We start from the raw sequence: 14047 nt of genomic DNA on the forward strand, positions 1-14047 counted from the left end.
CATTGCTTTTTTTGTTTCCTTTTTGGTCAAACAAGTTTTTAGAAGTGGTAGAGTTTTGTTTTGTTTTTTTGTTTTGGGAAAAGATGTCTGCAGTTTGATTTGTAGCTTTTTAAATGAATGTAGTGCACTTCAGAGGTGCACGATTGGCCGTCCTGGAGACTAAAGTCCTGTTTTCACAGAACTGGTACAGCGAGGACACAGCAGCGTGAGCCTTCCCGCGGCTCCTTGATAGATCCTCTTCTGGAGGAGCACTTCTAGGATGAAGGGGCAGTTCAGGCTCCAGATTTACTGAATTCTTTGCGCTCTGTGGATACTATCAGCCTGATTCCTGTTCTCACTGTGATTTTTGTAATGGTTCTACACCTGTCTCCCATGAAGCAGAGTGAGAGCACATTCATTTTATGAAGGCAAATGAGTAGCTTTTAGAAGTTAATATCTCTTTATTTTTTCAGTGTTGAATTTGAACTAATGACGTAGAAGATGAAATGCCTTACTGTTCTTTTATTAGTTCAGTGAGCCATCTGTCTTCTCTGATTTTATGGATTTATTGTATATACAATAATATTAATTGTAAGCGATAGAAATTTGATTGATCTCACAAAGATTGTTAGTCAAGAAGATACTGCCAGTAGGATGCTTTTGGTACCACTGGTATTCGCATGCATTATCTTCTGATATGGATGTCAGTGCGTTCCCATGCTTTCTAGTACTTCTCTTAGCTAATTTAGTCTTGGCGTGGGCTTTAAATTAATTTTGCTAAAGGATCTACATACTTTTTTCTGGAGCAAGCAAATTGATTTCCCTTTTCCTTTTAAAGATTTGAAGAATACTGCTGCAGAAAGGTACTGTGGTAATTCTAAGATTGAAGTTTTAATTAACCTCAGTGCGCTCTGTGGCTTTGTTATTATTTTGATATTTACTTCCATTTATTTTGCATCATCTCACACTTTACATTTCAATGTACTCCAAAAGGTCATGCTTTAGATTTTAGGTTGCTATTTTATTAAGATATAGTAGGTGCTTTGGGGAAAAAGGGGGAGAAATCTGTCTTAAACATGTGTGCCTACACATACACTCATGCACAAAAAATATGCAAAAGTATCTGGTTCTACAAGAACTAAATCATTCATGTAAGTGCCACAGAGGAGAAGAGTCATTTACTTAAAGGTAAGAAGAATCACTGGGTTATAACCCTTGCTTCTAACACTTTTAACTGCTGAATTTTGTCAGGTGGTATCTGATATGGATTAAATATTAGTGAGTTTTATATACAGTTCAGCAAACTATTTTACATAGGGAGATTCATGGAGAATTTTATATTGGATATGCAGTTTACTTCTGGTATATTTTAACAGGCAGAGAAATCACATTTCAGATAATTTTATTTGTTGTGTTTCTATGTTTCTCTAGTTCCTCAGTACTTAAATATTTATAAATTGGTTTTCCAGTAAAATAGTATTTAAAGACAGTTTTTCTACAACAAAAATTCCAAGTACAGTGTTGCTTCCCAGTACTCTGCTATTTACCTTGAGTTGTGTCAATTTACATGAATTTATAATTCCAGCTGGCCAGATACATGTTGCATATTCTTCGTCTGGAAGTGGAACAATAAATGGATCTTTTATGGAACTTTCCCTAACAGCTAACATTTCCTGGTAGTATTCAGTGGAGAAAAGAGGCACTTTTCAGTATATTTCTTTTTTCCCCCTTTTTCTGTTTTAAGGAAGAAAGAGAAAATCCTGCAAAAAGAAGTAGAATTGAACGGGATATAGATAACAACTTGATTACATCCACACCTCAAACAGGAGAAAAGCCTAATAAACAGATCTCTCGAGTAAGACGGAAAAGTCAAGTGAATGGAGGTCTGTAAATATTCTAATCATATGTTATTACAGTTGAATGGTGATTCAGTACTTACAGTTGTTTACTAATAAAGGACATTTTTTCAATGGTGGAGGATTATTAGGAGTTTGTGATTGACTTCAGTGAGAGCAAGGCTGAGCTAATAGTAGCAAAATAAGATCTCCAAGACTGCGAGTACAAGCTACAGTGGACCTGTCTGAGAAATAAGGTCTTATCTTTGTACGAACAGTTTGGATATGGGACAATAACCAGCTATTTTAGAACTAGTTTAACTATTTAATATTTTTATTCCAGTAAGCCAATGATAATTGCTACTTGATTTAGCTCATTTTCCATTTTCTTATAAACAAGTGGGATATTTCTTCCCAACATAGGACCCTTGTGGAAGTAACCAGGTATCCTTAGATATTAAAAGCACTTCTCAAAGACATAGATAGGTTTCTATCACAGAATCATAGAAAAATTTAGGTTGGAAGGGACCTCTAAAGGTCACCCAACCACCTTATTGTGAAAATTATTTTCTGAGTATCTAATCATGACACACCCAGATACTTCAAGTATTAGATAAAATGTTCAATGAAATTAATAGTGTAAACAGTGGTTCTAAACCTAACTTAAAAAAAAATTTATTAGACTTTTTGCCTAAGGAAACAAGACTTACATGATTGTGCTGTCCATATTCCTTCATTCTCCGTTCCCCCATTCGCTTTGAAATCCATTGGCTAGTTTCCACCAAGGTAGTCAGTGAGGCAGAGGTCTCAGCGATTTTATGTTCCAACAAGATTTGTAAAATTGGTAACTAAGTAGAGGATAGAGGTCCAGATTAGTGACTTCAGTGATGGAGAGGTTACAATGTGAGGGAGTTACCCGTTTGGCTGTTGTCAGATGGTTACATGCGCTAAGGATGTCCATGTCACATGGCTTCAGGGGAATCCTCTTTTCCAGTATGGGCTACTGTTTGTTAAGGCTTTTTGCCTCCTGGAGAGAGAATGGATATTCCCTCACCTGCAGTGGGATGCGTGCAGGCAGTGCTCGAAGAAGGAAGAGAAGCTATTTACTTAACCAGAGTTCTTTGAGGAATGCACATAGACCACACTCAACCCATTTTATTGTTACAGCGATACAGAGTTCTTAGTTAAGATATTCAGAATCAGTGAAGGCACTGAGTTGCAGCTGGCACACCCCGTGTTTTATATAAAAATGCTAGGAAGTGTGAAGTACTTGTGCAGCTCCATCAGGCTCAGCTGACAAAAAGGTTCTCAGCTCATGTGCACAAAATACATTTGCTTATTTCCATATGGACAGCCATCTCAAAGACTTGTTACTGTTTAGTAAAGAACTTCTCTTTCATTCCAGCCTCAGAATTATGTCTTGGATTTCACCCCATGAGATAGCAGTTTTAGATCTAGGATGTACATTAGCATAGATGCACGTTTATAGAAAACCTTAATTGTTATCTGTTCTGTTAATTGCAATGTGAAGATTTATTTAATTCCATGTCTTTTGTTATCTGTGGTAACAAACTAATTATTTTACTTCAGATTTATGTGTGTGTACATGTGTATATTTATATATATATATGCAGAACAATTAACTATGGACTTGATCTTGGAAGTCTAGAGGTTCAGCTGTTGGAGTTCCATTGACACTTTTTCTTATTTCAGTCTACTGCAGTCCCACCGACACTGACATCTGTTTGTTGTGAAGGGTGCACAGCATCTGAAAGTCTGTCTTCCATCATCAAGCCCATTTAAAGGATTTAAACTTATTGTTAAACTTACTATTAACTATTACTTGTTAAAGTATAGCTTGCTTTTTATAACAACTGTTCCTTGTTAATTTAAAGTGGTTGCTTAAGATAGTGTTGAAAATTAGCATTTTGTTTTTATGTTGATACTGAATTTCTAGTTTTCTAGTCTTTTTTTTAATGAAATACTCAGGTTAATTTATCTGCCTATCAAGGAGAATTATGAGCAACAGTGATCTTTCCTATAATGAAAATGATAATAAAGGAGAGGAAGTAACTCTGAAAAACAGAAACATGCTACTACACTTCATAACTTTTCTTTTACAGAAGCTGGAAGTTATGAAATGACAAACCAACATGTAAAGCAAAATGGGAAATTAGAAGATAATCCTGCTACTGGCAGTCCCCCACGAACTACGTTACTGGGCACCATATTTTCTCCTGTCTTCAATTTTTTCTCACCAGCAAATAAAAATGGTAAGTATAATTTAAAAAGCCAATAATGTTAAAGCTAGGACCTTTTATTCTTCTTTTTCTTTTTTTAAGGAAAACGCTGTTTTGAGGTGGCAGTACACTTTTCCTTCTGATTTACAGGCCAAGAGTTACTGCTGCCAGAAGCAAACGCCTCCTTCCTAATTCTTATAAGGGTGGCTCATTAATAAAAGAAGCAATATGTTTATATTCATTAAGACATTTCTTTCCTAGGTATAAGTATACAGCACTGTACCTTTTATTAAAAAAAATTAAAAATTGGTGCAGAGTTCTGTCTCCCAAACACATTTGTAATAGTCTTCATTTTGTTTTTTATTTTGAATTGTGAATCAAATAAATCCATCTTCAGTTATTCTGAAACATATTTTCTTTGTGTTTAATAATGACTATAGTACTCTGATAGGTAACTCACCTTAAAGATAATGACCAAGAGTTTACTGAAATCTTAATTCAGGAACATCAGGATCAGATTCGCCAGGACAAGCTGTTGAAGCTGAAGAAATAGTCAAACAGCTTGATATGGAACAGGTAGATGAGATTACTACAAGTACTGCAACATCAACCAATGGAGCAGCTTATACTAGCCAAGCAGTGCAGGTCAGATCTACTGTCAACAATGGTTTAGAAGAAGTGGAGGAAACAAATGATCGTGATCTGCCACCACTTACAGGTAAGAAATGCGTATTTTCCTTCAATTCAAATCTTGAAGCTGCATGTAATTTGGACTCTTAGGGAAATGCTACTATCTGCATTTTATATGAATAAATATTTCATTTTTGCTTAGGCATGCCAAAAAGTATTAATACTGATTTTAGTGTTTAATAGACAAACCTCTTTTATACACCAAAAAACAATTTTTGCAGGCAGGTCTTATCCATTTCTGGTATAACTGAGTTGACCTCTGTAAATTTTTTTCAATTAAAACAGTGATTCCAAGAGTAGGGCATTTTTATTAATATTTAAGCCACTTCCCTCTGCCTCCATTAGGAATGCACGCCTTGGATTTGCTCATCACAGAAGAGAAATTTGCAACATTTTGGTTTATTATAATAAAACAACATGGTGAGGTCAATAAGAAATATAGATCTTGCATTGATTTTCCACAATTTTCTTCAAAAGACTCACCACACTTCTTTTTGTCCAAAAGATTGTATCCCTAAAATTCAGCCTCACCTCTTTGTGGAAGGCCAGCATCAGATTATTAACAGTTACTTAGACCCTCAAAATTTTGTTATTTAAGTAGTACTTAGGTTTATGAGGGCTCCTATCAAGGGAGTAAATTTTGCCCCCAAGTAAGGTGGCTGATGTGTGAGCCACGGGTCCAATACAGATCTTCTGATCAGCTCGACCAGTCTGCAGCTAATTCCCTAGGGCCTTTTTTCAGAAGGGCTCCTCAGACATGAGGTGAGAGTGAGCTGCAGACCGAATGAATCGTGCTTCTTAGAGCTCACTTCCCATTTTCCCTGTGACTCTCCCACATCACACAGCTGACAGATGTTCCTCTCGTGACGAAAACACCCTAGCAGATGTTGAGATCAGCTGGCGATGTGACTGGAGTGTGCATGCAGGTTCACATCATCGGAGGTTGTGTGGATGCCTTGCTGCGTAATAGGGGCGCTTCCACTTTGGCCAGAACGTGAAGTACTGTAGGATGATGTGACATGAAGCTGTCAGGTCGCTTCATGAGAAGCTGTGTTGCCCATCTCAGCTGAAACATGGGACATTGCCAGAGTGAGGCTGAAGGGGGAATTTTTCACTGTTGTTTGAAGCACTTCTGTATCAAGTGCAAATTTTCACTTTTAAAAACTGCACTAATAAGACTAGCTCTTGTGGTTTTTTGTTTTATTTTTTTGTTTTGGTCATTTTCATTGAATTTTAGCACCAGTATCTCCAGACAGTGGCTACTCATCAGCTCATGCAGAAGCCACCTATGAAGAAGACTGGGAAGTCTTTGATCCGTAAGTGCTAATATTTGTACTGAAAATATTAAGTTGATCATTTGGGTCATTGGTTTAAGAAATCTTTATCGGAGTTGGTACATTTTCTTACATTATGTTAATGAATTCTGAAAGCTCCTAAAAAATAAGTGTATATTGATATTGTAGTGTTTCCTTCTTAAATTTAAATTATTTATTTCTTGTGCAGCCTTAAATATTTAAAACACTTGGTTGGGTTACAACATCACCAGTTAATGTACATACATTTCTACAACTAAATCTGTATTCTTTTCAGATATTATTTCATCAAACATGTTCCACCACTAACAGAAGAACAACTAAACAGGAAGCCAGCTCTTCCACTGAAAACAAGAAGCACACCAGAATTCTCATTAGTTCTAGACTTGGTAAATATGTTTATAAACACATATCAAAAGTAGGGGGAGAGTTAAGTAGCACTAAATTTATTTTGTTTGTTGCTGAAATTAGTAACGCTGGCTTTAAACAAAAAGATCTGTTGAATGTTACAATTTTCATAATGTTTTTTATTAAAGATACTCTACGTAAAAATATATTTAATAGTGGCAAGAATAGAATGCTTGCTGTATTTGTTAAATATTTCACATCTTGCTTCAAAAAAAATTAAAATTTTCATGATCTTGAAAAAATAGTTATCTGTCCCCATAAAGCTTTCCTAAAACTATTGTGGAAAAAAAAATTAAGGTATAATAAATACCAAAATTCAACTTCACATGGACTTGCGTCAAAATTGACGAAGAATGTATCTTTTAATTTTAGAACATTCTTATTCTCAGAGGGCACAAATAAATCCACTTTCTTAAAGATTCTTAGAAAATGCATTTGTCTTTAGAATCATTTCTTTTATCTCTCTCTATTTTGAAAGTTGCTTCAGACATTGCTAGTGATGTCAGGGACATCGCTTCATCATGAGCAATATAAATTGGCATGTCCTCTAGTGATCATATGAATGGATAGATGGATGTAGATTTGAACAGAATGACAGGATGGCCTACAATATTAAAATATCTTCTTGTAATTTGCCACTAGCACACAACCCTTAGTGAAATTCTTCAAAAACTGCTAGAATAATTAAATGAATAATACTTTCTTAGAACTCTTCTGCAAATCTTCACAGTGGGTGCACAAAACAAAATTTTACAGACTAAATAAACTTACCTTAAAAAGAGCATAAAAATGCAAACATATACTTCTGTTTTCAATATTCTTTTCACAATTTTTTCTTACTTTAATATTATCTTTTAAATTTTTTAATAGGATGAAACGTTAGTGCACTGTAGTCTAAATGAATTAGAAGATGCTGCACTCACTTTTCCAGTCCTTTTTCAAGATGTAATTTACCAGGTAATTGGCATGCATAGAAGAATACATACCTTTTTGTTTTGTTTAACATACGAATTCTTGCTGTGTATATATATCGTCTTGCCTAAAGAGAGATAAATACTGTCTGGCATTTTAACAGCTGTCTGGGTTATAAACTGCAGGTGTCAAATTCTGCAAGGTGGATTATCCTGTATTAGAAATACCGTGGAGCACTGTTTATTGCCACAGTGTGGTAATGTTGGTCACTAATTCAAACTAAACATTCATGTCTAAGGAAGCGTGACTGATCTTTGCAGCAGCAGACTTCAGCAGCAGCCTTTCTCCTTACCAGCAGGTGGAGGCAGGAGCACTGAAAGTTGTCTAGTGTCGTTTCCCAAGTACAGCTTCCCATGGACTGTTGACTTTCTTCCCTGCGTGGGGCACAACAGTCCACACTGGTTGATCATTTCTTTCTATAAAGAAGACCTCTTCAGAGCCTGACATTAACTAGCTTCTGTCTAGAGTGTTTAGTCTTGCTGTACCCTTTGCCAGCGACAGTTCTACCTCCTTATTCCCAGAGTCTGCTTGGTGATTAGAGTGATTTCTGATTGTCTTGTGGAGACTGCTAGATTGTTAGTTTTTTGTTCTGCATCAGGAGGTATTCTTAGTTATGTGTGTTTTACATTGACATACCCTAGAGGAACAAGCATGGGAAGGAGGAACTCTCTTCCAGCAACTGCCAAAGATGCTGCACTGACCCAGGCTGTTGTTCTCAGGTCCTTTTGTGTGATGTACCTGGGAGTAGCAACAGCTTCCCCACCATGTAGTTCGCACGATATTGGACCCCACTGTAGTATCTTTGGAGAATGAGCCAGTCATCAGGCACCTTAAAAGGACACTTGTCCAGGTATTTTTCGTGATTTTAAAAATGTTTTTCTTCACTGTTGCATATAAAAACCCTTGGAATTTGAAAAGCTGAAATAATTTTTTAAACATGGGTTTCTTATCTCTTATTTGGTGACGGCCATGCTCAGTTTCCTCCAGGCTGAAATTAGAAGGAGCCTTAGAACTAATTCTTCAGAGGTTCTTGCCTCTGCTAACAGAATCAGAAAGACTGAAGCTTCCTTTTTTTCCTTCCTTCTCTTAAGAGATCTCAGTATGATTTGAGTATTTTCTGTCTATAGCTGTGGTCCTGTTAGTGACGCATGTTTAAATGAGAGTAGCTGAGATCTAACCAGGATTTTGCCTTCAGGAAGTTGAGGTCAATGGAAAGAGTGACTTACAAGATTTCTAAATCTTTATTTAACAGCATTGTACATAAGCCTGTATAGCCCTTGATACAGTAAAGTGATTATGCAAGTCCTGCATAAGTTTTGTCTTAGCTCTCTAGCCTAGAATTGCCAAGGAGCAGTAACTTCTTGCAGGCTTGAGAAAGTTGGCCACTGTCTGTGAGTGCACTGTCCTGATCGCTGTATTCTGTTTAGACTTTACAACTTTAAAAACTTCCACCTCTTACTAGGCCACAGGTAATAAGCAAGACACTTAAACATTTTAAAGATACAATTAAATTCATGTTCAACTAGGGTATAGTATACAAGAAGATAAGTAATCTTCCTATGATAAAAGTTGAACAGAAGTTTGTTGATATTACATACCCTTTTTAGTGTTCTTAGTCAATGATTAGCTATTTTTCACCTTTTGAAATGTGTTTTTTTTTGCTTATCCGTTTGACCATCCCTTCTGGTATAGTCCTGTATTAATTTCACATCTCCATATTTCATTTTGAAAGTCATTTCAGTTGGCATTGGGAAGCAGACACTAAGCTGTCTGAGCAAAGTAGAAGTCAGCAAGTTACTATATATAAACTATTGCATAATGCAATCCACTGAAAACAATACCTGGTGTGAAAGATACATTTCTGAAAATATCTAACACTTTCATGTAGATTTTCGAGAAATACTAGAAAATGTTAGAATGTTATCTTTTTAAGAAAGAGCAAAACCTAGCTTAGTGCTCATTTTCCTACTGAATGTCTTATTTTTCTCACATAAATCTGACTAATAATGCAAATGCAAACCTGAATTCACAGCATTTCAGCTTTCCTACCCATCTGAAGGTATCAAACCAGTGTTCTTGCTGTTAATAGTGTGATGATACTCCAGAACTGGCCATAATAGGATACTGCAACAGGAAGAATTGGATTGACTTAGGTTCTAAAAGGTCTAATATAAAATATACCTAAATTTCACTGCCCTATGAGTCGAGTAACAAGTTTTCAAGTCCAGGAACTCAGCTCTGTTGCTGTTTGTTTCAGTGACTGTAAGTGAAGATCTGTTCTTAAGAAAGGTTTCTAAAAATAGCATTTGTTTGTTTTTAAGTTAATTCACACAACTTACCATGAGTTGTGTAGAAGAGAAGAACTATTTAATGTATGACCTTAGAGCAGTTTTCTGGAAACTTTTAAGTTACAATGCAATTCTAGCACTAACGTATAGTTTTTAACCTTTGGATAAGTCACTCGGAGCACACTGTCCTGGTTTCTGTAAAATGGGTACAGTTGTGTTTACCTACTTCAGACTTTTGAAAAGATTAATTAATTAGTTCATTTGTGTGTGTTTCCTTCATTGAGAAGTCTCTAAATTATGCCAGTGGGTAAGTTCTATGCGTAGTAAAAACACAGTCTTTGCAAAGTTGAAGTTTTCTTAGATAGAGTATCTTTTAAACGCTATCTTGCATCTGCCTGGAAAGCAGAAATAAATGTTCAACTCTTCAGTTGCAGACCTTAGATTTTATGTTGTTTGTACTATTTTAATGCTTTACATTGAGATGTTTATCTTATTACAAAATTTATCTTTTTACTTGGTTAAGAGGTTTTCATCATACTTTGTTTCCGTTGCTGTGGAGGCAGCAAGTCCCAGACACGAGATCATCTCACCCCCTATTTTGTTCAAAGGACAGCTTCCATGCAAAAGCAGGCCTTAGGCAAAATGCAGATGTTTTCACTAAGTTCTTGAGTTGAAATACATCCTTAGTGATCTATCACAGAATAATTCACTTTGGTCTTTGTGATCCTTGAAAGGTGCTCTAGAACTACATAGGTCAGTTGTAGGTTACCGAATACAGCATTACATATATTCCATCCGTGCTGTAGCCAAAGACTGCTTAGATTCTTTATTTTGTTACCACAGTGGAATGAGGCAAAAAACACTTGTGAATCCTGGCTCTCCTTTCTAATGGAACCCCTTTCTGTGGGTTTCTCTGACATAGCAGCAGAGCCACCATCTTCGGATCTGTAAAGCCATCAGGCTTTAGTGTATCTTGGGCAGCACCCACAAGGAAACCTGGTCTTAGCTTGGGAAGACTTACTTTTAGTTCAGCAGAACCACCCCCTGAAGAGCCAGAGTTGGCTAAGGTTCAGGTACCTCGGTGTGGTTATAAGATGGTTTTAGGACAGTCATCTCCAGACGCTTACTGCAGGATCCAGTCGGAAACGAGTCTGGCTTGTTTAGCTGGCAAGTCCAGCCTGCTGCCAGTCCTGGAGCAGCAGCCCCAGGCATTCCCGGGACTCAGCTCCCTGCGTCATACTTGTCGCGTGCAGTCTGGACTAAGGCTGTCTGCACCCCCAGCTGCCCTTGCAGCAAACCGTGTCAAGGCTTTTCCAGGTAAGACTAGGAACAGTCAGGTTAGCTCAACGCTGCTTGTCCGGCGTGCCCTGAGGTCGGATGGGGCATGGAGGCAGCTGGGCCGGACAAGGGGCCTTGTTCTGCTGCAGTAAGGGCTGATTTTGGAAGTGCAGTGCGTAAGTGTAGCTTCCCACTGGCACATTAACTCGCTTGTCTTTGTTTTTCCCCTTATAAAATGCTAGTAAAATCAGCAGGTATACAGGTATATTACAGGTATATTGAAATTAATTATTGTAATTTCATAGATTTTTACACTAAATGGAATACGTGTCTTTTATTGTTTAATGCATGAAAGGAATAATAATTTCTTCCAAGAATTAAAGTCCTGGGTTTTTTTGAACTTGAAACATATTTTGGAAACTTGCATGTAAATATATCAGAAGTGAAAATTAATTGAAAAATATTTCTTTTAAGAATTTTTTTTCTCCGTGACAGTTTTTTTTTTCCCAACACAAATCTCAAACTTCTTGTATAGTAAGAAACCATTGAAAATTTGTGCCTGCTATATCTTTGAGCATAGGTTTTGTTAGGATTAATGGTTTATTGATTTTTAATAAGCCAGAAGTTTCTCATATAGCAGATACTGAAAGATAATATAATAATGTAAAGAATACCATGTAAAACTGCTCCCTTTCAAAACCACTGCTGTCAGAGAGACTGGAGCTGCTGTCTGCCTTATGCCAGTGAAAAGCACCAACTTTCCTCAGAGCATTTTGAGTGGTAACAGTTGGGCTTTATGACAGATTTGAATGACGATATTGATTTTGAACATTTAGATTTTGATGCCATTGAAATAATGGGATATGGTGATCATTCTGAAGCAAAGATTTGAGGAGGCTTCTCTTATATATTATGTATTTATGGCAGATTATATGAGTCACTTTGAAGTAGATGATGTCATTTATCTCTGTGGACAAATAAACTTTCCGTTATTAAAATGGTGAAAATTATTATTAGACTTCTCTGTTTTCAAAGTTTTCTTTCATGTTAGATCTACTCAACAGAGAGAGCAGGAGTGGGAAGTGACGGGGAATTAAAATTTGTGTTTGCAGTGGAACCAGGCAGTAAAGGAAAATGGGGGGGATAAGTAGGGCTGCAGATGGAAAGGGACAATGTAAATATCTGCCAGAGTTATGCTGAATTTTGCACTTGAGAAGGAAAGGGAGAAACTTGGAATGCTGGCACACAATTAAGAATAAAAAGGGAAGATATGGGGAAGATGCAAAAGGAAAGGGAAGATGAGGCAGAGAAGGGAAAAGGGATGTCTTTTGCTCTAATTTGCTTTACTTTGGTTACCTGTTCCCTCTGCTTTGGTTACCCAAAGTTCTGTGTCAGCTTGTCTTAACTGGCTCTAATATGGTTGCCTTAGGTTGTGCCAGAGTCTCACAAAACAGTAAAAACAGATCAGTGAATCTGCCATTGATGATGTTATTTAAATTATATGTGTGTGTGTGTGTGTGTGTGTATTTTTATATATAAGGCATAGTTAGAAATACATATTCTAAAAAGAAATTATTTTCCCCAGATTTCTTGTTTGCTTTCACATATGAACTTTTCAAAGAAAGTAATTTGACACACTCGTCAAATTACTGTCCATGTCCATAATCTAAAATAAAACACATTACAGATAATGCAATTATCTACAAACTATAATTCAGAGAAACAAAACAGAAAAAGCATATATGCTTGAGGAACCCAAACTTCTTTCTGTTGAGGAAGCCGTAACTATTCTCTGATTTATTCAAATGGGTTTTAAAATTCTTTAAACTGGCCATTATGATCTATATGATTCAATCCAGGTGTAAAAAGAACAGTAAATTATATAGCAAATGTTTTTCTTTACATTAGTGACACTTGAAATATTGATAGATACCTTAGCTTACTGCTTTGATTGCCAGGAGAGTTTGTAGAGGAGATGTTAAGGAGGAGACTGTTTCTGGAGTGACATCTGTGTTTCTTCCATAACAGACCAGGCATGTTAATTTGAAATTGAGCTCTTGAAGAAGCCTCAGAACCAAACATCATCCTCCTTATCGACTCTTATTTCCAATTATTATCTCATATGCAGTGAAAACATTGATATCCTTTCTGTGACTGACTTTATTTTTGACGAGTAAGATTTAGGTCCCAATAAAGTAAATATTTACTCAGGAAAGTCACATGAACAGAATAATGCCTTTGGCATCTGCAAATAAAAACTGTTCATCGCTTGTACTTCCAAGTTTCTGACACTCATTTTCTGCAGTGAAATACCATTTTAACTCTGGGAGGAATGAGTGGAAACAATATTGATCACAAAGATCACTGATATCTACTTTGAAGAATTGGTGTTGATATCCTCTTTTGTGATTTTCTCAAAAGGAAAGCTACAAAAATATGTTAAAGTTGTTGCCTTTCCTTAAAACTCTAGGTTTCAGCTAAGGAGGATGTTGGCTGTATTATATGCTTACTATATACAGGAAAGACATTCAGAATGAACAGTTTGCACTGAATTTACCACCACAGACAACCTGAATGTTACTTAGCATCTGGTCACCTGGAGGCTCTGAGTTAATTCATTAGGTTTATTATTGTGGTAAGATAAATACCTCATCTAGTCTTTGAAGAAAACTTCATTACCTTATCGCAAAATGATATGCCATTTTCACAAAGATTTTACTGCCATCAGGAGACATATAGTGTGAAGACACACTTGTCAACTCTGTATTTAGAAAGCTGGCTTTTCAGTAGTATCTTGGCTAAATGCAGCCCAGAAAGCTATCAAGCACAGCCTGTGGTCTCTCCAAACCATTCCTGATAGCCGATCTGAGGGACCATTCTTTAATGCCTCACACTGTGGGTTTGCCAGACTGAGAAGGGAAGTAGACATTTTTGCATAGTCAGTGAATAGATCTTCCTATGCTAGAAATAATGGCCTCGTTACCAGATGTGATAAGATTGTATGCTTTTGATTATTGTTCTTGGTCTAGAAAAACTGCAAATGT

At 36.5% G+C, this 14047-nt stretch overlaps 1 protein-coding gene across 1 annotated transcript in view; it reads left to right on the plus strand.

The window, feature by feature from the left end:
* The window catches only part of CTDSPL2 (CTD small phosphatase like 2), a 45661-nt gene that overhangs the window by 22417 nt on the left and 9197 nt on the right, over positions 1–14047 (plus strand). The window contains exons 3-8 of the mRNA XM_064517799.1: positions 1724–1862; positions 3938–4087; positions 4557–4772; positions 5982–6060; positions 6335–6446; positions 7336–7422. Of these exons, the coding sequence (XP_064373869.1) occupies positions 1724–1862; positions 3938–4087; positions 4557–4772; positions 5982–6060; positions 6335–6446; positions 7336–7422 (783 nt within the window). The remainder of the gene's footprint in view (positions 1–1723; positions 1863–3937; positions 4088–4556; positions 4773–5981; positions 6061–6334; positions 6447–7335; positions 7423–14047) is intronic.

The sequence above is a fragment of the Dromaius novaehollandiae genome, chromosome 10, assembly GCF_036370855.1.
Source record: "Dromaius novaehollandiae isolate bDroNov1 chromosome 10, bDroNov1.hap1, whole genome shotgun sequence".
NCBI lineage: Eukaryota > Metazoa > Chordata > Aves > Casuariiformes > Dromaiidae > Dromaius > Dromaius novaehollandiae.